This window comes from Delphinapterus leucas, chromosome X (assembly GCF_059928025.1).
Source record: "Delphinapterus leucas isolate spDelLeu-1000000601 "Yukka" chromosome X, BTC_Dleu_Yukka2, whole genome shotgun sequence".
NCBI lineage: Eukaryota > Metazoa > Chordata > Mammalia > Artiodactyla > Monodontidae > Delphinapterus > Delphinapterus leucas.
The window spans coordinates 86,010,167-86,036,644 of NC_143150.1; the positions used below are offsets into that span (position 1 = coordinate 86,010,167).

The 26,478-nt window shown below is 41.8% G+C and overlaps 1 protein-coding gene across 9 annotated transcripts in view; it reads left to right on the forward strand.

The window, feature by feature from the left end:
- The window catches only part of PHF8 (PHD finger protein 8), a 96,589-nt gene extending 78,012 nt beyond the window's left edge, over positions 1–18,577 (forward strand). For 5 of the 9 annotated variants that reach the window (XM_022563579.3, XM_022563578.3, XM_022563580.3 and 2 more), the window contains 3 exons: positions 13,033–13,142; positions 16,840–17,176; positions 18,129–18,577. In XM_022563579.3, coding sequence (XP_022419287.1) covers positions 13,033–13,142; positions 16,840–17,176; positions 18,129–18,217 — 536 coding nt within the window. In that variant the 3' untranslated portion in view covers positions 18,218–18,577. The other 4 variants (XM_022563581.3, XM_089904491.1, XR_016391367.1 and 1 more) reach the window with 3 other exon arrangements.
- Positions 18,578–26,478: the final 7,901 nt, after the last annotated feature.

A 26,478-nucleotide genomic window follows, 5' to 3' on the forward strand; every position in this document is an offset into this window, starting at 1 on the left:
TGGATCGTCATGTTTTCATTGTCATTTGTCTCTAGGTATTTTTTGATTTCCTCTTTGATTTCTCCAGTGATCTCTTGGTTATTTGGTAACGTAGTGTTTAGCCTCCATGTGTTTGTGTTTTTTCACGTTTTTCCCCCTGTAATCGATTTCTAATCTCATAGCGTGGTCATAAAAGATGCTTGATATGATTTCAATTTTCTTAAATTTACTGAGTCTGGATGTGAGAAGAAAGTATAATCTTCTGTTTTTGGATGGAATATCCTATAAATATCCATTAAATCTATCTGGTCTGTTTTGTCATTTAAAGCTTCTGTTTCCTTATTTATTTTCATTTTGGATGATCTGTACATTGGTGTAAGTGAGGTGTTAAAGTCCCCCCACTCTTATTGTGTTACTGTCGATTTCCTCTTTTATAGCTGTTAGCAGTTGCATTATGTATTTACGTGCTCCTATGGTGGGTGCATGTATATTTATAATTGTTATATCTTCTTCTTGGATTGATCCCCTGATCATTATGTACTGTCCTTCCTTGTCTCTTGTAACATTCTTTATTTTTTTTAACAACTTTATTGGGGTATAATTGCTTTACAATGGTGTGTTAGTTTCTGCTTTATAACAAAGTGAATCAGTTATACATATACATATGTTCCCATATCTCTTCCCTCTTGCGTTTCCCTCCCTCCCACCCTCCCTATCCCACCCCTCCAGTCGGTCACAAAGCTCCGAGCCGATATCCCTGTGCCATGCGGCTGCTTCCCACTAGATATCTACCTTACGTTTGGTAGTGTATATATGTCCATGCCTCTCTCTCGCCCTGTCACAGCTCACCCTTCCCCCTCCCCATATCCTCAAGTCCGTTCTCCAGTAGGTCTGTATCTATTCCTGTCTTACCCCTAGGTTCTTCATGACATTTTTTTTCTTAAATTCCATATATATGTGTTAGCATACGGTATTTGTCTTTCTCTTTCTGACTTACTTCACGCTGTATGACAGACTCTGCGTCTATCCACCTCATTACAAATAGCTCAATTTCATTTCTTTTTATGGCTGAGTAATATTCCATTGTATATATGTGCCACATCTTCTTTATCAATTCATCCGATGATGGACACTTAGGTTGTCTCCATCTCCGGGCTATCGTAAATAGAGCTGCAATGAACATTTTGGTACATGACTCTTTTTAAATTTTCGTTTTCTCAGGGTATATGCCCAGTAGTGGGATTGCTGGGTCATATGGTAATTCTATTTGTGTTTTTTTTAAGGAACCTCCATACTGTTCTCCACAGTGGCTGAACCAATTTTACTTTCCCACCAGCAGTGCAAGAGTGTTCCCTTTTCCCCACACACTCTCCAGCATTTATTGTTTCTAGATTTTTTGATGACAGCCATTCTGACTGGTATGAGATGATATCTCATTGTAGGTTTGATTTGCCTTTCTCTAATGATTAATGATGTTGAGCATTCTTTCATGTGTGTGTTGGCAGTCTGTATGTCTTCTTTGGAGAAATGTCTATTTAGGTCTTCTGCCCATTTTTGGATTGGGTTGTTTGTTTTTTTGTTATTGAGCTGCATGAGGTGCTTATAAATTTTGGAAATTAATCCTTTGTCAGTTACTTCATTTGCAAATATTTTCTCCCATCCTGAGGATTGTCTTTTGGTCTTGTTTATCGTTTCCTTTGCTGTGCAAAAGCTTTGAAGTTTCATTAGGTCCCATTTGTTTATTTTTGTTTTTATTTCCATTTCTCTAGGAGGTGGGTCAATAAGGATCTTGCTGTGATTTATGTCATAGAGTGTTCTGCCTATGTTTTCCTCTAAGAGTTTGATAGATTCTGGCCTTACATTTAGGTCTTTAATCCATTTTGACCTTATTTTTGTATATGGTGTTAGGGAGTGATCTAACCTCATACTTTTACATGTACCTGTCCAGTTTTCCCAGCACCACTTATTGAAGAGAGTGGCCTTTCTCCACTGTACATTCCTGCCACCTTTATCAAAGATAAGGTGACCATATGTGTGTGGGTTTATCTCTGGGCTTTCTATCCTGTTCCATTGATCTGTCTTTCTGTTTTTGTGCCAGTACCATACTGTCTTGATTACTGTAGCTTAGTAGTATAGTCTGAAGTCAGGGAGCCTGATTCCTCCAGCTCCGTTTTTCCTTCTCAAGATTGCTTTGGCTATTCGGGGTCTTTTGTGTTTCCATACAAATTGTGAAATTTTTTGTTCTAGTTCTGTGAGAAATGCCAGTAGTAGTTTAGTAAGGGATTGCATTGAATATATAGATTGCTTTGGGTAGTAGAGTCATTTTCACAATGTTGATTCTTCCAATCCAAGAACATGGTATATCTCTCCATCTATTTGTATCATCTTTGATTTCTTTCATCTGTGTCTTATAATTTTCTGCATACAGGTCTTTTGTCTCCTTAGGTAGGTTTATTCCTAGATATTTTATTTGTTTTGTTGCAATGGTAAATGGGAGTGTTTTCTTGATATCACTTTCAGATTTTTCATCATTAGTGTAAAGGAATGCCAGAGATTTCTGTGTATTAATTTTGTATCCTGCTACTTTACCAAATTCATTCATTACCTCTAGTAGTTTTCTGGTAGCATCTTTAGGATTCTCTAAGTATAGTATCATGTCATCTGCCAACAGTGACAGCTTTACTTTTTCTTTTCCGGTTTGGATTCCTTTTATTTCCTTTTCTTCTCTGATTGCTGTGGCTCAAACTTCCAAAACTATGTTGAATAAGAGTGGTGAGAGTATGCAACCTTGTTTTGTTCCTGATCTTAGTGGAAATGCTTTCAGTTTTTCACCATTGAGGATGATGTTGGCTGTGGGCTTGTCATATATGGCCTTTATTATGTTGAGGAAAGTTCCCTCTATGCCTACTGTCTGCAGGGTTTTTATTGTAAATGGGTGTTGAATTTTGTCAAAAGCTTTCTCTGCATCTATTGAGCTGATCATATGATTTTTCTCCTTCAGTTTGTTAATATGGTTTATCACATTGATAGATTTGCATATATTGAAGAATCCTTGCATTCCTGGAATAAACCCCACTTGATCATGGTGTATGATCCTTTTAATGTGCTTATGGATTCTGTTTGCTAGTATTTTGTTGAGAATTTTTGCATCTATGCTCATCAGTGATATTGGCCTGTAGTTTTCTTTCTTTGTGACATCCTTGTCTGGTTTTGGTATCAAGGTGATGGTGGCCTCGTAGAAGGAATTTGGTAGTGTTCCTCCCTCTGCTATATGTTGGAAGAGTTTGAGAAGGATAGGTGTTAGCTCTTCTCTAAATGTTTGATAGAATTCGACTGTGAAGCCATCTGGTCCTGGGCTTTTGTTTGTTGGAAGATTTTTAATCACAGTTTCAATTTCAGTGCTTGTGATTGGTCTGTTCATATTTTCTGTTTCTTCCTGATTCAGTCTTGGCAGGTTGTGCATTTCTAAGAATTTGTCCATTTCTTCCAGGTTGTCCATTTTATTGGCATAGCGTTGCTTGTAGTAATCTCTCATGATCTTTTTTATTTCTGCAGTGTCAGTTGTTACTTCTCCTTTTTCATTTCTAGTTCTATTGATTTGAGTCTTCTCCCTTTTTTTCTTGATGAGTCTGGCTAATGGTTTATCTATTTTGTTTATCTTCTCAAAGAACCAGCTTTTAGTTTTATTGATCTTTGCTATTGTTTCCTTCATTTGTTTTTCATTTATTTCTGATCTGATTTTTATGATTTCTTTCCTTCTGCTAACTTTGGGTTTTTTTTTGTTTTTCTTTCTGTAATTGCTTTAGGTGCAAGGTTAGGTTGTTTATTCGAGATGTTTCCTGCTTCTTAAGGTCGGCTTGTATTGCCATAAACTTCCCTCTTAGAACTGCTTTTGCTGCATCCCATACGTTTTGGGTCCTTGTATCTCCATTGTCATTTGTTTCTAGGTATTTTTTTATTTCCTCTTTGATTTCTTCAGTGATCAATTCATTATTAAGTAGTGTATTGGTTAGTCTCCATGTGTTTGTATTTTATACAGATCTTTTCCTGTAATTGATATCTAGTCTCATAGCCTTGTGGTCGGAAGTGATACTTGATACAATTTCAGTTTTCTTAAATTTACCAAGGCTTGATTTGTGACCCAAGATATGATCTATCCTGGAGAATGTTCCATGTGCACTTGACAACACTCTGTTGTTTTGGGATGGAATGTCCTATAAATATCAATTAAGTCCATCTTGTTTAATGTATCATTTCAAGCTTGTGTTTCCTTATTTTTTTTTCATTTTGGATGATCTGTCCATTGGTGAAATTGGGGTGTTATAGTCCCCTACTATGAATGTGTTACTGTTGATTTCCCCTTTTATGGCTGTTAGTATTTGCCTTATGTATTGAGGTGCTCCTATGTTGGGTGCATAAATATTTACAATTGTTATATCTTTTTCTTGGATCGATCCCTTGATCATTATGTAGTGTCCTTCTTTGTCTCTTCTAATAGTCTTTATTTTAAAGTCTGTTTTGTCTGATATGAGAATTGCTACTCGAGCTTTCTTTTGGTTTCCATTTGCATGGAATATCTTTTTCCATCCCCTTAATTTCAATCTGTATGTGTCTGTAGGTCTGAAGTGGGCCTCTTGTAGACAGCATATATACGGGTCTTGTTTTTGTATCCATTCAGCCAGTCTGTGTCTTTTGGTGGGAGCACTTAGTCCATTTACATTTAAGGTAATTATCGATATGTATGTTCCTATTCCCATTTTCTAAATTGTTTTGGGTTCGTTATTATAGGTCTTTTCCTTCTCTTGTGTTTCTTGTCTAGAGAAGTTCCTTTAGCATTTGTTGTAAAGCTGGTTTGGTGGTGCTGAACTCTCTCAGCTTTTACTTGTCCACAAAGAGTTTAATTTCTCCATCAAATCTGAATGAGATCCTTGCTGGGTAGAGTAATCTTGGTTGCAGGTTTTTCTCCTTCATCACTTTCAGTATGTCCTGCCACTCCCTTCTGGCTTGCAGAGTTTCTACTGAGAGATCAGCTGCTAACCTTATGGCGATTACCTTGTGTATTATTTGTTGTTTTTCCCTTGCTGCTTTTACTATGCTTTCTTTGTATTTAATTTTTAACAGTTTGATTAATATGTGTCTTGGCATAATTCTCCTTGGATTTATCCTGTATGGGACTCTCTGTGCTTCCTGGACTTGATTAACTATTTCCTTTCCCATATTAGGGAAGTTTTCAACTATAATCTCTTCAAATATTTTCTCAGTCCCTTTTTTTTTCTCTTCTTCTTCTGGAACCCCTATAATTCGAATGTTGTTGCGTTTAATGTTGTCCCAGTGGTCTCTGAGACTGTCCTCAGTTCTTTTCATTCTTTTTTCTTTATTCTGCTCTGCAGTATTTATTTCTACTATTTTATCTTCCAGGTCACTTATCCGTTCTTCTGCCTCAGTTATTCTGCTATTGATCCCATCTAGAGTGTTTTTAATTTCATTTATTGTGTTGTTCATCATTGTTTGTTTCATCTTTATTTCTTCTAGATCCTTGTTAAATGTTTCTTGCATTTTGTCTATTCTATTTCTAAGATTTTGGTTCATCTTTACTATCATTATTCTGCATTCTTTTTCAGGTAGACTGCCTATTTCCTCTTCATTTGTTAGGTTTGGTGGGTTTTTATCTTACTCCTTCATCTGCTGTGTGTTTTTCTGTCTTCTCATTTTGCTTATCTTACTGTGTTTGTGGTCTCCTTTTTGCAGGCTGCAGGTTCGTAGTTCCCGTTGTTTTTGATATCTGTCCCCAGTGGCTAAGGTTGGTTCAGTGGGTTGTGTAGGCTTCCTGGTGGAGGGTACTAGTGCCTGTGTTCTGGTGTATGAGGCTGGATCTTGTCTCTCTAGTGGGCAGGTTCACGTCTGGTGGTGTGTTTTGAGGTGTCTGTGGGCTTATTATGATTTTAGGCAGCCTCTCTGCTACTGGGTGGGGTTGTGTTCCTGTTTTGCTAGTTGTTTGGCATAGGTTGTTCAGCACTGTAGCTTTGTGGTCATTGAGTGAAGCTGGGTGCTGGTGTTGAGATGGAGATCTCTGGGAGATTTTCGCCGTTTGATATTATGTGGAGCTGGGAGTCTCTTGTTGACCAGTGTCCTGAAGTTGGCTCTCCCACCTCAGAGGCACAGCACTGACTCCTGGCTGCAGCACCAAGAGCCTTTCATCTACACGGCTCCTCAATTTGGGATGATTCGTTGTCTATTCATGTATTCCGCAGATGCAGGGTACATCAAGTTGATTGTGGAGGTTTAATCTGCTGCTTCTTAGTCTTTTGGGAGGTTTGAGGTCTTCTGCCAGCATTCAGTAGGTGTTCTGTAGGAGTTGCTCCATGTGTAGATGTATTTCTGGTTTATCTGTGGGGAGGAAGGTGATCTCTGCGTCTTACTCTTCCACCATCTTCCCCTCTTTCTCCCCAACATTCTTTATTTTAGAGTCTATTTTATCTGACATGAGTATTGCTACTCCAGCTTTGTTTTGATTTCCATTTGCATGGAATATCTTTTTCCATCCCCACACTTTCAGTCTGAATGTGTCCCTAGGTCTGAAGTGGGTCTCTTGTAGACAGCATATCTATGGGTCTTGCTTTTGGATCCATTCAGCAAGCCTGTGTCTTTTGGTTGGAGCATTTAATCCATTCCCGTTTAAGGTATTTATCGATATGTATGTTCCTATGACCATTTTCTTAATTGTTTTGGGGTTGTTTTCGTAGGTCCTTTTCTTCTCTTGTGTTTCCCACTTAGAGAAGTTCCTTTAGCATTTGTTGTAGAACTGGTTTGGTGGTGCTAATTCTCTTTGCCTTTGCTTGTCTGTAAAGCTTTTGATTTCTCCATCGAATCTGAATGAGATCCCTGCCAGGTAGGGTAGTCTTGGTTGTAGGTTTTTCCCTTTCATCACTTTAAGTATATTATGCCACTCCCTTCTGGCTTGTAGAGTTTGTGCTGAGAAATCAGCTGTTAACCTTTTGGGAGTTCCCTTGTATGTTATTTGTCATTTTTCCCTTGCTGCTTATAATAATTTTTCTTTGTCTTTGATTTTTGCCAGTTTGATTACTGTGTGTCTCAGCATGTTTCTCCGTGTGTTTATCCTGTATGGGACTTGCTGTGCCTCTTGGACTTGCGTGGCTTTTTCCTTTCCCATGTTAGGGAAGTTTTCGACTATAATCTCTTCAAATATTTTCTCTGGTCCTTTCTCTCTCTCTTCTCCTTCTGGTACCCCTATAATGCAAATGTTGTTGCATTTTATGTTTTCCCAGAGGTCTCTTAGGCTATCTTCATTTCTTTTCATTCTTTTTTCTTTATTCTGTTCCACAGCAGTGAATTCCACTGTTCTGTCTTCCAGGTCATTTATCTGTTCTTCTGCCTCAGTTATTCTTCTATTGATTCCTTCTAGCGTAGTTTTCATTTCAGTTATTGTGTTGTTCATCTCTGTGTTTTCTTTAATTCTTCTAGGTCTTTGTTAAACATTTCTCTTTTTTTGTTGTTTTTTTGGGTTTTTTTGCGCTACACGGGCCTCTCACTGTTGTAGCCTCTCCCTTTGTGGAGCACAGGCTCCGGACGCGCAAGCTCAGTGGACATGGCTCACGGGCTCAGCCGCTCCATGGCACTTGGGATCCTCCCGGCCCGGGGCACGAACCCGTGCCCCTGCATCGGCAGGCAGACTCTCACCCACTGTGCCACCAGGGAAGCCCTGTTAAACATTTCTTGCGTCTTCTTGATCTTTGCCTCCATTCTTTTCCCGAGGTCCTGGATCATCTTCCCTATCATTATTCTGAATTCTTTTTCTGGAAGATTGCCTATCTCCATTTCATTTGCTTGTTTTTCTTGGGTTTTATCTTGTTCCTTCATCTGGTACTTAGCCCTCTGCCTTTTCATCTTGTGTATCTTTCTGTGAATGTGGTTTTTTTTCCACAGGCTGCAGGATTGTAGTTCTTCTTGCTTCTGCTGTCTCCCTTCTCTGGGTTTTTTTTTCTTATTATTTTTTTTAAAGAATGATTAGTTATTATTTTAAACAGATTTTTGGCTGCACTGAGTGGCATGCAGAGCTTCCCTGACCAGGGATTGAACCGACACCCCTGCCGTGGAAGCATGGAGTCTTAACCAGTGGACCACCAGGGAAGTCCTGTTTTTGTTTATTTAGGTATATCCTGATTTCTCCTTTTTTGAAGGATAGTTCTGCTGGATGTAGAATTCTTGGTTGACAGTGATTTTCTTTAAGCACTTTGAATATGTCATCCTACTGCTTTTTATCCTCCATGGTTTCTGATGATCAGTAAACTGTCAGTCTTTTATGTTATGAGTCACTTCTGTTTTGCTGACTTCAAGGTCCTCTCTTGTCTTTGGTTTTGGTTATGATATGTAGTCTCTGAGTTTATCTGACATATAGTTTGTTGAACTTATGGGATATGTAGATTAATTTTTTATCAAATTTGGAAAAGTTTCAGGCATTATTTCTTAAAATAGTCTTTCCACCCCTTTTCCTCTCTCCTTTTGGGCCTCCCATATGCGTACGTTGGCAAATTTGATCCATCCCACAGTTCCCTTTGGCTCTGCTCATTTTCCTCATTCTTTTTTCTTTCTGTTCGTTAGACTGGATAATCTCAATTGATCTTTCTTGAAGGTCACTAAGCCTTCCTTCTGCCTACTCAAATCTGTTGAAACCCTCTAGTGAAATTTCCATTTCCGTTACTTTTCAACTCGAAAATATCTATTTGATTCCTTTTTATGGTTTCTGTCTGTTTATTGGTATTCTTTATTTGGTGAAACGTCATTCTCATACTCTCATTTAGTTCTTTAGACATGATCTCCTTTAGCTCTTTGAACATGTTTGAAATAGGTGGTATAAAGTCCTTGTCTAGTAGGTCCAACTTTGTTCAGGTAGTCAGAGAGAGTTTTTATCCATTACTTTTTTCCTGTGTGTGGCTACCCTTTCCTGTTTCTTTGCATATCTTCTAATGTTTTTTGAAAACTGAACATTTAAAATAATGTGGCGACTCTGGAAATCAGATACTCCCTACTTCACTCCCCAGGGTTTGTTTTGTTGCTGCTTGTTGTTATTTGTTTATTTACAGAATTTGTTCAGAAAAGTCACTAAAGTAGCAGTTTCTACTCAGTTAGCTTAGTGGTCAGCTAATGATTGGACAGAGATTTCCTTAAATGCCTGGAACCAGTAAATCTCCCAGTGCTTGACAAGGGGCTCTGTGTGCATGTTGGGACATACCTTCAGCACTCAGGCAGGCAATTTACAACTGTGCCTTAGCCTTCACTTCCTGCTTTGCAGTGCCTCAAAGTCAGCCAGAGGTGAGTGCCTGGTATTTCTCAAGTCTTTCCTGATCATGCACACAGCCCCTATGCATGCATATGGTCTTTTAGATTCCCAGAAATATGTGAGAGCTTTTCTAATCCCCAGTGGATATCTCATTCCTCAACTTTTCCTTTTCAGCTTTTGGGTTGGTCTTTTGTTTGCCACAACTGTTATCCATCACCTTAAGCATCTGTGACATTAAGCGCTTGCCTTTAAATATTTTTGATAAATGCTCCCCAGGGAGCACTAGGCTTTGGAAGAAAGCTCCAGCTCCTTTCTGTTCCCTACATCACTGGCAATGTGGCCTGTTATTTTTCAAGGCTATCACTGAGCTGGGGAGAAGTGGATGGGTCTAGGGCAAGTTAAAATGCCACAAAGCTCACTGCTTTTACTGAGATTCAGTGCTTTTTCTTAAATAAATGCTCTCCAGGTAGCTGTAGACCTTTGGTTAATTTCCAGAGTTCTGAAAAATTTTATTATGACAGTTTTTGCCAGTTTTTTCATTGTTTTAATTCAGAAGTGACGTTTTAGAAGTCCTTAACTTTGCCTTTTTTGTGGATTTCATCCATCATTACATACTAAATATTAGTTCAGTATGCATCTCTATGAAAATGACTTTTTCTTTCATAACCATAGTTCCATCATTTGACACCTAAGTAAAGTAACATTTACTTCCTAATATCATTTAATACCAAATCCTTATTCAAATTTCCTCCAGTTGTACCAAAAATAGCTTTTATAATTTGCTTATTTAAACTAGGATCTATTCAAGGACTACACATTTCATTTGGTTATTATAATCTCTTAATCTCATTCACTATTTAAAATTTTTTATTATGAGAATTTTCAAACATCCATAAATGTAGGAGAGTACACAAACACCCATATTCTCAATACTTAGATATCCTACAGTTGTAATATTTTTCTGTATTTGCTTCATTATCTGTATCTGTCTGTCTATAGTTTTTACTGAGCTACTTCAAAGTACTTTACAAAGCTACTACAAAGTAACTGAGCTACTTCAAAGTACTTTACAAAGCTACTACAAAGTAATACTTCAGTATCTCCTAAAAATAAGAATGTCCTCCTACATAACCACACTAACTTTGTTATACTTAACAGTTAATAATTCCCTAAGATCTTCTAATAAACCATTCTATGATCAGATTTTCTCAACTGTCCCTACAAAATGTCTTACATAGTTTTTTTTCCCCCCTAAATCCAGATCTAATCAAGGAGGTTAATTTTTTTCAGATTAAAACAACTTGCTTATGTATTATACAGGTCAGGAATTTAGAAAGGACACAATGGGGACAACTTGTCTCTACTCCATGATGTCTGGGGCCTCAGCTGGGATAATTTGAAGGCTGGATGGCCAAGAGTTTGAATCATCTGAAGTCTCATTAACTCACATGTCTGGGGCCTGGGCTGGGTGGACTCAAAGACTAGAAGTACCAAGCAGAGTGCCAACATGTGACCTCTCCATGTGACTAGCTTCCTCACTGCCTGATGGCCTCAAGGCAATCAGACTTCTTATGTGGTTGCTCAGGGCTCTAAGTGTGAGTGTTCCAGGAAGCAGTGCAGAAACTAAAGTTGCCTTTTCTGACCTAGCCTCAGAAGTCATGCAGTGTCACTTCTGTCACATTCTATAGGATACAAATGAGCCTGCTTAGGTTCAACGGGAGGGAACATAGACCCCACCTATTAATAGGAAAAATGTCAAAGAATTTGGGGCCATGTTTTAAAGCCACCACACACATAAAACTATGGAGAACGATATAAAATATACCCAAGAATCCATGACTGAAAATTGTGCGTTAACATTTTTGCTAGATTTGCTTCAGATCATTTTTTAAACAAGTAAAATATCAATATCACCTTTAAAGAAAGGACTTCAACCTCCTGAATTGCCTGTTCTAAAATCTGCATACTGCTTATACAGAAAGTCTCCTTTATAGCAATAACAATAGCTAACCAACCAATGAATCTTTAAATCTAGGTCAGATACCACCACCACCTCTTTTTTTCCTGTGACATTGACTTTTTTCATTAATTAAAAAGAGTAAAATCCCATACACTCACCAATGAGAATCAACAGTTGTAAAGATTTTGCCATATTTGATTCGTCTATAACTTTCTTCTTTTTTTAAAAACTGTCTAAAGCAAATCCCAGATAGTGTCATTCCCTCCCCACCCCACCATGTACTTCAGTATGCATCCCTAAGGTATACATTTTCTCACATAACCACTGTCCTGTCATCATACATAACAAAATTAATAATAATTTGATAATTCCTTGATGTTATCTAATACTAAGTCCATAATCAAATTTCCTTAATTGTCTAACAAAAAAAGGCATTTTCATAGTGGATTTGTTTAAATCAGGATCTGAACAGGGTCCATATGGCATTTGGCTATCACGTTTTTTGAATATCTCTTAATCTAGAGAAATCCTTTTTTGTTTGATGCTGTTGATTTGTTATAAAAACTAGTATAATTGTCCTTTAGCACATCCCACCTTCTAGATTTATTTGTTTGCTTCTTTGTGACATTGTGTTTTTAAAGAAACCAGGCCAGTTATCTTATAGGATGACTGTTTGCCCTCAGTGTCATTTAACTTTTTTTTTTTTAATCTCTGTTTCCTAAAAACTGGAAGTAATATGAACTGCTTACTTGATGTTAGGTCTTGGCAAAACTGCTTCCCAGGTAATGCTGTAGATTTCCTATTGAATTGCATTAGGAGGTGCATGAAGTTGGCCATCTTTCTGTTAGTGACAATAAGGGGTGATCTCCTGATCTCATCATTGTAAGGTTAGTTTTTTTTTCTCAAGACTAGCAAGTCATCTGTGAGATAATACTTTGGTACTGTGTGAATATCCAATTCCCTAGAATCAGTTATTTCATTAGGGCTTACAAACGTGTGATTTTCTAATTTTGCCATTCCTTTTACATTTATTAGCTGGCATTCGTCTGTAAAGAACAGCTTTCCCTCATCATCTGGGGCTGTTTGGTTATCCTGAAATACACTTCCTATGTAAAATGTGGGATGAGTACCTTTTTTGATTCAAGATTGTTAAGGCATTATATAAAAAGGTTATACAAGAAGGTGATCTTCTTTAGGAACTCATAACCTGGTTATTAGATAGATTAACACACATCAGCATTAGGGAATGAGACAGGATAGTATGTGCTATGTATTAAGTGACTTGTACATATGTTCAGGGGAGGGGAGGGTTCATTGTGAGCCAAAGAGGTCCTAGACGTTTTGCACAGATTGATTTCAGCTTACTTTTGAATAATGGACAGGTTTTAAAGAGGTGGAAAAAAGGGAAGAGGGTACTCCAGGCAGTGTAGATGATGAGGATGAAGGCACAGGGAGAGAGGATGAGCTGTACATGTTCTGGAGGTGTAATAAGGAAGCCATTCTGTCTGGAGAAGCTGAGGATATGGGAATGGAAATAAGGTTGGGGAGGTAGGTAGGGAGCAGAACATGGACAACTTTACATGCCAATTCAGGGAAATTAACTTTTATTCTTTAATCAGTGTGTGCTTTGTGTACCTTGGGCATTTGTGAATTAGCTTTTTACCCGATGGGAAGCAAAATCTGGCTTTGTAAAAAGCTAGAAGCAGGAAAACCAATGAGACCACCTTTGGGGGGCTCAGAGATAGGGAATATGATTGTCATTCAGATAAATGTCTTCATTCTGTTCCCTCTGCAGCCCGTGTGACCCCAACTCTACCAAAGCAGGACCGTCCTGTGCGTGAGGGGACTCGGGTAGCTTCCATTGAGACAGGCTTGGCTGCAGCAGCTGCAAAGTTGGCCCAGCAGGTAAGTGCTGACACTCAGGCAATGGCCCTGCCACTGATTCCAGTTTGATTTGGAGCCTCAAAACTCAGACCTCCAGGCTGACAGGATCTCACCATTGTCTCATTGGGAAGTGGGTAACTTGTGATCTTTATCCATGGCAATATCCCAACTCCCTCTTATATCCTACATATACCAACTCAGTGACAAGCTACTTCCACAGAGCACACCGTTGAAATGATTTAGGATGAAAGAAAATAGGGGGCCAGAGAAAAGCCCTTGAAAATATCACTTGCCTTTCTGGGTGTGTGAAAACCTCTCAGATGGGAAGGACCAAGTCTGTCCTTGGGTGAGAGTTCTTGTCTTCAGATGAAGCTCCAAGGAGGTGACTCAGTTGAGTACACTCAGTTTCTCAGTCTCTCTTCAGTATCGGAATTTGTTTTTTTCGGGGAGAGGCTTTTCTTGTCCTCTGTACCAAATACTTTGCCTGACCTTCACCCCATGCTTCCCAAGAAAACTTCACCCACTAATTTTTGTCCTAGAATCAAGTTAACTTCCTAGCATGTTATAGTTTTCAAAGTTCTTAAATGTGCTTGGCAACCCTGAGAGCAGTTGGAAGTGAATCTTGTGGTTCTCTCCTTATCAGTATCCCCTTAGATCCTCATGCCACATCCTATAGCTTAGAGCATTTATTGAGCATCTGCTTTATGTTAGGTGCTTCCATGTGTCTCATGTAATCTGCTCAATAACCCTTTTCAATAGGTAATATTTTCATCATTTTACAGGTGAAGAAAATGAGGCTCTCTTTAAGTGACTAGTCCAGGATAATACAGCCAGTAAATGGAGGAGACAAGATTCAAACTCATATCCTCTAACTTCAGATTTCATGTTACTTGCTATTAAAATAAAGTGAAATAGTTAAATGTTTATATAATTCAGTAATTACATCCTATTTAAATAAAATTTAATAGAATGATGTTTTTCATATGATGTTCTGTGGAGTTCCAGAGTTTAGAAATGTTTTGGAGGCTATTGATGGAAGCCAGCAGAGACCAACCAGTACAGGCGGCCATTCTTTGTCCAGAACTTTTCTCTATTATGTATATCCTAGTGCCATGTAAGATGTAATTTGTAAAAAAAGGAAGTTTGACTGCTTTAAATGAACAAATTAATTAAAGGTTTGAAAACTACTCTTAGTGCCTTCTGTGGAGCTCACTTCTGTGGAGTTGATCAGAGATGACCTCAAAGAAGAGATTTGAAATTGGGAAGGGTTTTGCAGGCTAAGCTTTTGGAGGGGAAAGGGAGGCATTCCAGGAGAAGGGGATTCCTTGGTAAGCACACAAGGCTCTCTTGATTTGCCCTCTGGTTACCCCTCCTCCCTGACCTTGTGTCAACCCTTCATGCATGCCCTTTACACCACCCATACTATTGCATTACGGTACTCATTGTTCATTCAGTGTATCAGACTGTCTCATGCCTCTGTGCCTTTGCACAGACTGTTCCCTCTGCCCATTGGGAATCATGCCCTCTCAGATGCCTTTACCTAACACCCCTTCACACCATCCACCACCAGTTTATTTCAGTGGCCTTCTGTGCTTCCATAGCATTCTCATGGTACTTACAATCATAAGTGTACTTTTCTTTGTTCCTTATTAAACTGTAAGGGCCTCAAGGGTGAAGACATATCTAATTTGACTTGGTATCCCTACTATGTTAAGCATGTGTTTAGTCATTGTTGGTTGAGTGAATGAATGAATGAATAAAAGAATGAACAGATCTTTTTGGATTGGAGGCTTCTTGTTGGGGAATGGAGTAAGATAAATAGAGGTTAAAAAATGAATTCTGGAGCCAGCCTGCCTGAGTTCAAATCTTCTCCCTCCCACTTGAGCAAGTTACTTAATTTCTCTGTGCCTCAGTTTCCTCATAGACTCTGTCTGAGGATTAGATGAGGTAATATATGTAAAAGCTCTGAGAACAGCACTTGCCACACGGTAAGTACTGTAGACACATTAGCTTTTCATCATTATCACTACAGGTTGGCTAGGTATAAGTGGCCAGACGATGGATGACCATAAATGTCAGGGCAGGGAGTCTGAACTTGGGTGGGGACTTGTTGATGGCCTTTTGAGATAAGGTGAAAGTGGCCCTGTCATAAGATAGTCTAGTCTTCTGTGGGGGGGATCTGGATGATGTATATAAAAGGGAGATTGGCAACAAAGGTAGAAAATTTTAAACTATGTGATCTAGGTATGAAGAGATAATTTCTGGATTCAGATGAGAGAAATGGGGGCAGAAATGCAGTTCTTGGTATGGATGGAGTAACAAGCATTTTGGCTGATAAAAGAGACTCTGAAGACAGATGGCTTGGGTCTGAATCGCAGCTTGGCCACTTACTGTTCCTATAACCTTAGGAAAGTGACTTAACCTCTCTGTGCCAGTTTCTTCTCATAAAAATGGAATTATAATTCTTTTTTTCTCATGCTTCATAGGAGTATTAAATGAGTTAAATTATAGAACAGTGCCTGGCATATATTACTAATATTATTATTCTCGTCCCACAAAAATTCCTAAGGTAGCCACAGCCTGTCAGATCTTCCGAAGGCAGGAGTAGGCCTGTGTTGCCAAGAGAAGGCAAAGAAATGTAATCACTGAGTTGGTCTCTGTGGCTGTGTAGCATTTCAGAAGGTGAAGTCATTCACATGCTCTCAGCACCACCTTTCCAGGTTCTCAGGGGTCCAGGTGCCCACTATAAAGGTACCCACTACACAGTGGATAGTATATTCATAGAGCAATGGATGGATGAAATCTAAGATATTGTGAGAAGTGACACAACTCCTTATTCATCCCTCCCATCCAAAACTGAGATTTTAAGATCCAGTGACCTGGAAGACTGTCCTCTATTAAAAGAAAAGACCAGCAAGAAGAAGAGAAACCATTGTAAGAGATGAAGATAGAATAATAGTTTGTCATTTGTTGAGTACCTACTATGTGCTATGTGTTTTATGTCATTATTTAATCTTTCCAGCAGCACTGAAAACCAGCTATTGTTTTGCCCATTTTACAGATGAGGCAATTGAATTTCAGAAAGGTTAGTAACTTGACCAAGGTCATCCAACTTAGGGAGCACAAGCCTAGATTTGAACCCAAGTTTATCTCATTCCAAAGCTGCTACTCTTTCACTCGCAGATGTCCCATTTTGAGAATTGTGCGGGGTGGGTGTTCACATAGACCTAGTTGAATCCTGAACCCAACAACTGTTCAGCTGTGAGGCTTTGGGCTCATGTTACTTAATATCCCTGTACCTCAGTTTTCTCATCTGTAAACTGAGGGATTTTCCTTCTCAGGGCTGTTCTAAGGAGTAAATGAGGTCAAACATATAAAGTGCCTCATCTGCTGGTGTAAATTTAGCTATTATTATTAGTCATGTCCATGGTTCACCTCATAAGTGGCAATTTTAGGACCAAAACCCAAGTCTCTGAACTCATTTACCCTTCTGTTGCCACTGTACTGGTTAGTAGCAGTGTTGACTTAAGAATGGTTGGTACCAAAGGACCTGAGGTATTGGAAGGCCTGTGTGTTGTGTGTACATATATCCAGGCTAAGCTTAGAGTAGGGGCAGGTTGTAGAACCACACTGACCACCGTCTAGATTCCTTTCTGGGAAATTTTCTTCTCTTTTCTTCACTCCTAAATTCTCCCCTCCCATTTGGCTTGTGTTTCAGGAGCTACAGAAGGCCCAAAAGAAGAAATATATCAAGAAGAAGCCTTTGTTGAAGGAGGTAGAACAACCTCGCCCTCAAGAGCCTAATCTCAGCGTGGCAGTACCAGCCCCAACTCTGGCCACTACACCCCAACTTCTCACCTCCTCCTCACCCCTGCCTCCCCCTGAGCCTAAACAAGAGGCCCTCTCAGGAAGTCTTGCTGACCATGAGTATACTGCTCGTCCCAACGCCTTTGGCATGGCCCAGGCAAACCGCAGCACCACACCCATGGCCCCTGGTGTCTTCTTGACCCAGCGGCGCCCTTCAGTTGGCTCCCAGAGCAATCAAACAGGACCAGGTATGACTGCCATATGGTTGTAGAACTGAGAAGGATCTTAGAGTCACTGGCTTCAAACCCTTAAGCATTCTGGTAAATGAGAACACCTGGGAGGGACAGTGATGGGCAACCTAAGATACTTGGACTTGACCTCATAGGCCATGAAGAGACATTGACTGGTGTTAAGCAGAGACAAACCCAGATGTGGGTTTGGGAAGATCCTTCCGGTAGGCCAGAGTGAAGGGTGGGTTGAAGGTGGGAAGTCTAGGAAGGAGGCACGTACACAAGTCCAGGCTGCAGTGAAGAGAGGCTAGGGCTCTGGCAGAGGGAATGAAGGAGGGGATAAATTGATCAAATATGGAGGAGGTCACATGGGACACGTGATTGATGTGGTGATGTGGTGATGAGGTGATTTGATGTGGGGAAAGAGGAAGCGGGGAGGGCTCAAGCCCTCCTTTTCCTCACTTTGGCTCTGAAAGCCCAGTCCCTAGAGTACGCAGCTCAAGGGTGATGAGATTGGTGCGGCATTGGGATGATGAGGATGGGGTTTCTAATGAAACAAGGCCCTGGGAGTGGCAACTTCAGGGACACTGAGCTATAATCACTAACCAGGCACTTGTTCAATCCTGGTGGGCAGGATAAGAAGACGGAGAGGCACAATCACCTTGCAGAAGTTAGGAAGGAAAATGATTGGGACCAAAGAAATCAGTGGGGAAAAGTAACCAGACAGAGTAACCAGGGAGTCTGTAGCCACTGCAGGAGGTCATAGGAGGAAGAGCCAAAGCATGTGGTGTTGGATTGGAGTAGTTAAGGAGGGCCTCTTGGCCCAAGATGGTCCTGGAGCCAGGCATAAGGATGGGGAGACTCTGTGGGCAGAGGAACAGAGGAGGGGGGTGGCCCAAGGACAGTTGGTGCTGGAGCTGCTGCTGGCACCCTTGCCATACCCTTTGCTTACCTCTCCCTTCCCCCACAGGAAAGCGTCCCAAAAAGGGCCTGGCTACAGCAAAGCAGAGACTCGGCCGTATCCTGAAAATCCACAGAAATGGCAAACTGCTTCTGTGATCCCCTTTGTGTCCTACCCCTCACCCCTTCACCCCCATTGCCTTCTCCGTTGTCAATTCTCGGGGCACTCCTGGATCCTGCCTGCCCCGGACAAGGTGCTGAGGCGCATTGTCCTGCTTTCTTGGAACTGACCAAAGGCACGGACTCTCCCATGGGCCCCTTCACCTACTCCCTCAACTCCCTTCCCCACTTCCACTGGAGCATCCTGCCTGCCTTTTGCATATCTCTGAGTAGCCAGTAAATGGGAGAGGTTTCCAGCTGACTAGAGCCCTCTTTTCTGCTGCCCCAATCCATTTCCCTTTCACCAGCTTTGTCTGCCCTTTACTGTCATCCCCACTTAAAGCTGGAAAGCAGGACGAGGAGAGGCATGAGGAGAGCCTGGGCCCCTCGGTATTTCCCTGGTCATGAAGTGGGAGGCCCAGTGCTCAACACTTTCTGTGGCTCCATCCCTGTCTCCAGAAGCCTGCCCACCTCTGCCCATTCTCCTGCCTCCTCTTAGCCCAATGGATGTGTCCCACTCAAGACTCGCTCCTGGGAGAAGGCTCTGGCCTCTGCCCCCTCTTGCCAAATGCTTCATGGAAATAAAGAGGAGGGCCCAGAGTCTTCTTACTGCCCCACCATGGGCCATTTCCAGAGTGGCCTAGAAAGGCCATGGGCTGACTTCATTCATCCTCGGGAGGAAGAGAGATTCCTGTCACTTCTCAAGGTGGGGAGAGGACCAACACCCAAGACTTTGACCGAGACTTTGTAGCCCATTGGAGGAAACTACTTTTGGGTGGCTACAGACGAAGCCACCTCTCCCAGGGTGAGCTCCAGGGATTTGCCTAGAGTTTGAGGTCCTGCAGAACATTATCCACAGAGCTTTGGCTGGGCCCCAGGATGCAAAAACCATCTCCCAAACGCCTTGAAAGCATCTGCCACTGAAGCAGATAGCCCTTGCTCTACGGCCTGATCCCTTCACCCGTACCACAGAGCACAGCCTGGACCTTCTGGAGAGGATGTGGCAGGACAGCTCACCCCAGGTTCTCCATCAGGAGCCTCCCTGCTTCTCTCCCCACCTTGAGGTCTTGGTCTGAAGAAGACTTCAGAACTCACATCTTCACTCCTGGACCTTTACACTCCCAGATGTCAGGTGGACGCTCAAGCAGGGTGCTGATGTGGGGGGAGCCCGAGCCTAGGAGCGGAGATGCCCACCTGTAAAGGAGCAGATCATCTGAACCTCCCACCCCCTCTTCCCTTTGTGAATGTTTCTATTGTCCAGACAGTGCCCACCCCCTCCCTCACCCTCCCCCAGCTCCCTCCACCTCCCACCTGTCTTGCCTCCCTGGTGACCTGGACTGGATGGAGAATGTCTCTCTCTCTCCATTTCGGCACGCCCAAGTGGAGTGCTTCATTGTCTTCTACCCCCCACTTTAACTTCACCTCAGTTTTCTCAGTGCTTCTGGGGAACTTAACAGCTACTGTGCAGGCCACAGGGAATATGTGAGGCTTCCCTGGTTGTCTTCGTGTCTCCAGTTTGTCTTTCTTTTCTCCACAGCCCATCTGCTCTCCTTCCTTGGAATCAGGGGTCCCTTAGCCCCATTTCCTTTTCCTATCTTGGGGGCCCCAGGGGCCAAGCAGTCCTCCATCTATTCACACCAAAGGCAAAAAAGCCTGGCTACCTCCCCCTTAGCACGTGAGGTTCCCACTCCCCTTCCCTCTGTTTCTGCCCAGCTTTGCTTTTCTTGGGGATTTCAAAGCAACAGAGGGTAGTGAGGGGAGGGAAGGAGGGCAGCCTGTGTCCCTGTGTAGGCAACTGCCTGACTAGGCCCTGACTGCTGTAACCAAGACCAGGACCCCAGCCCTTCTGCCCATTAACACCCCCCTCCCCTTGATCTTTCAAAGGCAGCTAATTGCTAGCATATCCCCCCTGGTTCCAGGCCTCTTTCCCTTCTGTTTCTTTGTTAAAAGTTTTGTGGAGCTGAAACCCAACCTCCATTTGACTGGGTTTCTGTTTAATTTAGTTGGGCTCTCAGAGCTGGCTGTTTGTTGTTTTGTGTTTTAAATGAAAAGCAAGTTTACCCTCAGATTTACGCTTTTCCAAAGAGGCTAGTGTGCTTTTTTTTTTTTTTAATGTTTCAGGTTCTAAGTGAAGTGAGTTGGGGAGGGGTTGGGAGTGGTTGTAACCAAGGTTTAGAACATGATGAGAGAGTTACCTCTGGTCTCCAATCCCCAGCACAGAGCTGGGGCTTGGATAGGGGGCAGGGAGAGAGGATTTCTATTCACCTTTAATATATTTTTACAAAAAAGCAATTTAAAAACAAGCCCACCGCTTCTGTACATGTCTAAATATATTTTTAGAAGTGGGTAGGATTGTGAATTTCTGATGCAGGGCCTTTTTATAAACAGGTTAGAATAGCGTCATACAGACTTCTCTGTTGGTTTTTTTTCCCCTGTTTTTTTCTTATGTTGTGTTACTAATGTAATTTATATATTTTTTTTTAGATCCTCCCTTTCCTATAGAGATAAAAGTGATTTATCTTGGCAATTGCTTTGCTCAGCATTCTTTTTTTTTTTGGTGGTGGTGGGAGTGGTGGGGTGTTGGGGTCTAGGAGTACTGCCTTCTCTTTACATTCTGTCTCTCTCATCAACTCACCTCTTCCCTAGTGCACAGCCTTATGCCTGAGGTGGGGAGGGGACAGGATCCCTGCCCTCACAAGAGACACAGTTCACACACCAAAAACAGTCAAAAGTATAGTGAGCAGAAAAGAAAGGGGTGCAACAATTCAAAGGGGCCTGACAAGTTTGTTGGGAAGGCTTTCCATGGCTTCTGTGGGCAGTTTTTACTGGCTATACCTGTATCCTCTTTCTGTGAATGTGAGGTTGTGGGGTTTTATTTTTTCTTCCCCTTCTCTCTCTCTCTCTCTGACATGTTTCTCCAAGCTGAACTTGATTACTGTGTTTAGGGCCAGTGCAAGGGATATAATTATTAGAGCTAGCATATCATGCTCATTTCCTTGTGCCAGATACTGCTCTTAGTGTTCTATGTATATTGATTCATTTCATCATCACCAGTATCCTCATGCTACTGATGAGGAAACAGGCAAAGGAAACTTCCGGCATCACACATCGTATGTTGTGGAGCCAACCTGGTTCCACAGTCTGTGTTCTTATTACTCTGTTCTAGCACCTCTCACTGATAACCACTACCATTTAAGTGCCTCTTCTGTGCCAGGCGTTGGGCTAGGGATTTTACCTAGGATATGTCATTTAATTCTCACTGACAACCCCAGGAGATAGTTACTAGCCCTATTTTACAGTGAAGGAGACTGAAGCTTGCCACTGGCCTTCCACAACAGGATCTCCCTGATGCCAAAATTCATGTTCTTTCCTCTCATCATGTTAGAAAAATTTCAGCAGCTCAATGACCCAACAGAAGTTTATTGAGCACTTGTGTGCAAGACGTAGCATTGAGAGTTGTGTCCTGAGGAGAGCCCTTGGGGTGATGTCAGAAGCCTCAGTTCCAAATTTACCACCACCTGGACTCTGTGACCGACAGCAGGCTGCTTACTGTCTGAGGGTCACTGTAAAAGAAGTTTGAACCCAATCAGGATTTCTTCATCCTGGAGATTTTGCTTCTGTAGGCTCTGGGGTGAGGCTGACTGGGTTTGGCACCTACCGGCTAAATGACCTCCTCCAGCTCTCCCAATGTGAATCTTGGTATTGGGCAGGATCTGGATAGAGAAGGTTCTTGTCTGGAGCATGGGGGAACTGTGTCTCCTGGTAGAGAGGCAACAGGGAAGAGAAGAGGGATTTTAGAGCCCTTGCAGGAATGGTGGGCTGGGTTCTCTCTGTCACCAACTCCCACCCCACCCTTTCCAGTAAGGGGCCAAAGCATTGTCACCAGCCTCAGGTTAGAGGAGAAGCTAGAGTCTTGGTCACCTTACTCCTCATTTAGGCAGGAGGTACCAGCAGATGAGAGGCTTCTGTCTAACAAATGGAAGGAGAACAAGAACACCCAACTTCAGTCTTCTCTCTTTTCAATATGGAGTGGGAAAGTGCACAGGACTTGTCACTAAGAGCCTGCCTTCTCAATGATTAACCAAGTAATTTGGGGGAGATTGCTTGTCTTGATATCAGATGGAATGATCTCACCTATGGAGCCCTCTAATGCATGGTCACTCCTAAACTTTCTGGATGCTGTTAATTCCCATACTGAATCCTCTAACCCTGACCTGTCCTGAGTACACATCACACACACTTCTGCTTGCCTGTATTGTGTTCCCTGCCTCAAGTACACAGGCTCCTCCCTTTCCATCAGGACTCCGTTCACACCCAGTTGACTGAAATGGCACTTGTCTCCAGTAAGCTGAGTGGAGGAGAAGAGCACCGTATGGTACAATGTGATGATAGAGATAAGCACAGGATGCTGGTCAGGGAATCTGTCCCAGGGAAGCTGGGAGTTCAGACAAGGCTTCCTGTCAGGGGTGGTGTTTGAGCTGAAGGATGAAAATTAATTAGCCAGTCAGGCAGAGAACAGTTGGAAGAGTATTCCAAACCAAGGCAATAGCATGAATAAATACAGAAGTGGAGGCAAAAAAAAAAATCCTTGTGCATATAGAGGGCAGGCAATTTAGTATAACTGCAGCTGTAACTTTCATCTGGGGGAACATATGCAGAGTCTCCAAGAAGGAATGTATAGTTTGAGAAGGCATATGATCCAAATTGATTAGTTTTTAGGCACAATATTTATTTTAAAACCTCAGATAATGGAGGATATGTAATTTGATGTTTGTCAAAAGACATAGCTGTATCCCATGAATGACAGAGAATCATTAAAGGGGTTTAAGCAGAAAATGGCATGATCCAACTTGCTTTTTAAAAAGATCCCCTTGCCAGTCATAGGAGTGGATTAGGAGGGAGAGAGATGAAGATAGGGAGATGAGTGAGGAAGTTACTGAAAGAGGGATGGGGAGGGCACCATCTTATCTTCTAATGCCCCATCAAATGCCACTTCCCTAAGGAAGTCTTCACCCAACTCTGCAGTCGATTCTGACCTTTTCTTGACTTCTACATCTCATAAAGGGTGGATATTCCAGGCCATTTTCAGGAGGCATAACCATGGAGTCAGCCACTTATACAACCCAAGTGATAGAAGTTGCACCCCTCTATCCCCATTTTCAGCTTTTTAACTCTCAAGAAAGCTCTCCTTTCCTATAGGACCACAACATAATGCCAGCACTCACCAATGAATGTGATAAGAGAGATACAATACCCATTTTATATTTTCCTTGTCAGGAGTCCAGCAAGCTTCCATCACATTCCATTCCATTCTGTCATACAGAGCCTTTCAGGGTTATCTCCCCAAAGTCCTCTCTTCATCATCTCTTCCTGCATAAAAACATCCATGGCTTCCCACTGCTTATTACACCTTCTGGGTTTCAAGGCTTTTCAAACCTGGCCCAACCTGGAGACAATGGGCTGTGGTGGAAGGAGGATGTACCTGGGAGCTGAGAAAACCAATGACTCGATTCCAACTCTGCCACCTATGGGATTTTGAGCTGGCTACTTCATGTTTCCTTGACTCAGTTTAATCATCTATAACATGAAGATATAATTCCTACCTCATAGTATTGTTGGGAGGAATTATATCAGTGTCATTAAAGAACTTAATTCTATGATGAAGACTCAGGTCACTGGTAAATCTAGTTTAATTTTCCCCTGTTAAAAATTGCCCAACAAGGCCTATAATCTTATAAAGATTACAGAGAAAGTAAGCCTTTAAAGGAATCAGAATATTTCAACCTGGGGTGGGAAATCAAGTTGGCTTCATGAGGAACATGTTTGAAGGACATAGAAAGATAGCTGAGTCAATAGGTGTGGTGAGCCTTACACTCTGTAGAGGAAATACAACTAAATCTATGACACAAAGTTGCTGGAAGGTGCCAGAGTATCATCCATGCCAGTTCAATATCATTAGTTCAGTTCTACAATGGTTTATCAGAGCTTATTTTGTGTCAGGCCCTGTGCATGCCTTTGGAGGACTTAATCCTAAGGAACATGTGGTTTAGTACACAGACATGGAAACCCAAGTACATCAATACCAGGATAAATACTGTTACAAATAAGTATAGGGTGCTATGGGAGCATGAAGGAAGGAGACCAAACCCAGTGTGAGGAGCAGGAAAGTCTTCTAGGAAGAAACAACACCTGAATTGACTATTGAAGGGCAATTCACCAGGCAAGGGAAGGCAGAAGGATGAGTTGGAATAGAGCATTACAAGCAAAAGGAACAGCATAAGCAAAAGTAGAAAATCAAAGCAGCCTGGTTTGTGGGTGGAACTACAAGACTTTGAGTTGAGTTGGTGTACTGGGGTGAGATGGCAAATGTTGGGAGATGAAGCTGAAGAGGTTGGCAGGAACGCAATCATGAAGGTCTGATTTATGTTTCAGAACGTTCTTTCTGGCGATCCTTGGGGTGGGGAGAGACAAAAGCAGGTTAGTGTGGAGGCCGGTGTGAGGGTGGTTGCAAGATTCCAATTAAGATGCAGTGAGGTCTAAACCAGGGCAGTGACTATGAAGATACTAGAGATGTTAACCCACACCTCCCTTTTTTATTTCCCTGATATTTTACTATGAACATTTTCAAGAATTCAGAAAATCAAAGTAATTATACAGTGAATACCCATATATTTACCATCTAGATTCTACATCAGTGTTTTACTACACTTGCTTTGTCAAATATATCTATCTATTCATCTATCAACCCATCTTATTTTTTATGCATTTCAAAATTTGATACCTGTAACCCATTCTCTTAAACACTTCTGCATGCATGCCATAAACTAGAGTTCAGTATATGTTTGTGATTCTTTTTTAGCTAAAATATTCACACAATGAATACAACTTTCACATACTTTAAGAGTATAATTTCATGTTTTCATAAATGTATATACCTGTGTAACCCACACCCCTATCGAGACACAGAACATTACCATCCACCCAGAAAGTTCCCACATGTCTCTTCCCAATCACAGCCCTTCTTCCTGCCACAGTAGGCCTTGAGTTTGAAAGGGTAGGATTTGAAAATAGATGATCCAGGAGGAGAGTCTGGGTGGCTTCCCTTTACAGCAAAGTCATGAAGGCAGGTAGCCATGGGGTATACACAAGCATTAGTAAACAAGCTTGGATGGATGGATGCCTTTCAACCTCCCTCCTCTACCCCTCCTGAGCCTCATCTTTATGGGTCAATTCATGAAATGGTGAGGCAGAGAGGAATTGAGTCAAGGGACTGCCGGGCCCTCAGGAACTAACAATCTTGTGGGGGAGACAGAGAGAAACACGGTCATAATTCCATGTGACAGATGTTGAATGTTGCATTGTACCAGGGTCAGTGCTATAACAGAGGAAAGAGTGGAAAGTGAGATAAAACAACACAGAAGTTCCACAAGGGTTTGGGGTGTGTGTAGGTGGGGGGAAGGTGGGAGAGATAAAGCGAGTGGCTCAGACTCTTGGGAGGGACTGGAGGAGCTCAAAGGAAAAAGGGAGGAAGAGCATTTAGGAGCCATGAAAATTTACCTGGAGGTGAAAGGACTTAAATCTTGAATGATGTTGACTTTGATTATATGTGTGGTAGACACAAAGATATTTTAAGTTGCAAGTAACAGAAAATGCAAGTCAAGCATGGGACATTGGCTTATGTAATTGAAAAGCCTAAAAGTATGTGGATTTTAGGCACAGTTTAATCAGAGCTTTCGTATGTGTTAGCTTTGTCTTCAGGATATTTCTTCATGGTTAAAAGATGGCTTCACAGCAGCAAAAGAAAACATAAAAACAAAACAAAACAAAACGAAAAGACAACCTACGGAATGGGAGAAAATATTTGCAAATGATATGACAGATAAGGGCTTAATCTCCAAAATATACAAACAGCTCATACAACTCAACAGCAACAACAAAACCAAACAACTAGGGACTTCCCTGGTGGCACAGTTGTTAAGAATCCGCCTGCCAAGGCAGGGACATGGGTTTGAGCCCTGGTCCAGGAAGATCCCACATGATGTGGGGCAAACTAAGCCCATGTGCCACAACTACTGAGCCTGCACACTACAGCCCATGAGCCACAGCTACTGAGCCCACGTGCCTCAACTACTGAAGCCCACACACCTAGAGCCTGTGCTCTGCAACAAGAGGAGCCACCACAATGAGAAGGCTGTGCACCACAATGAAGAGTAGCCCCTACTTGCTGCAACTAGAGAAAGCCCACATGCAGCAACAAAGAC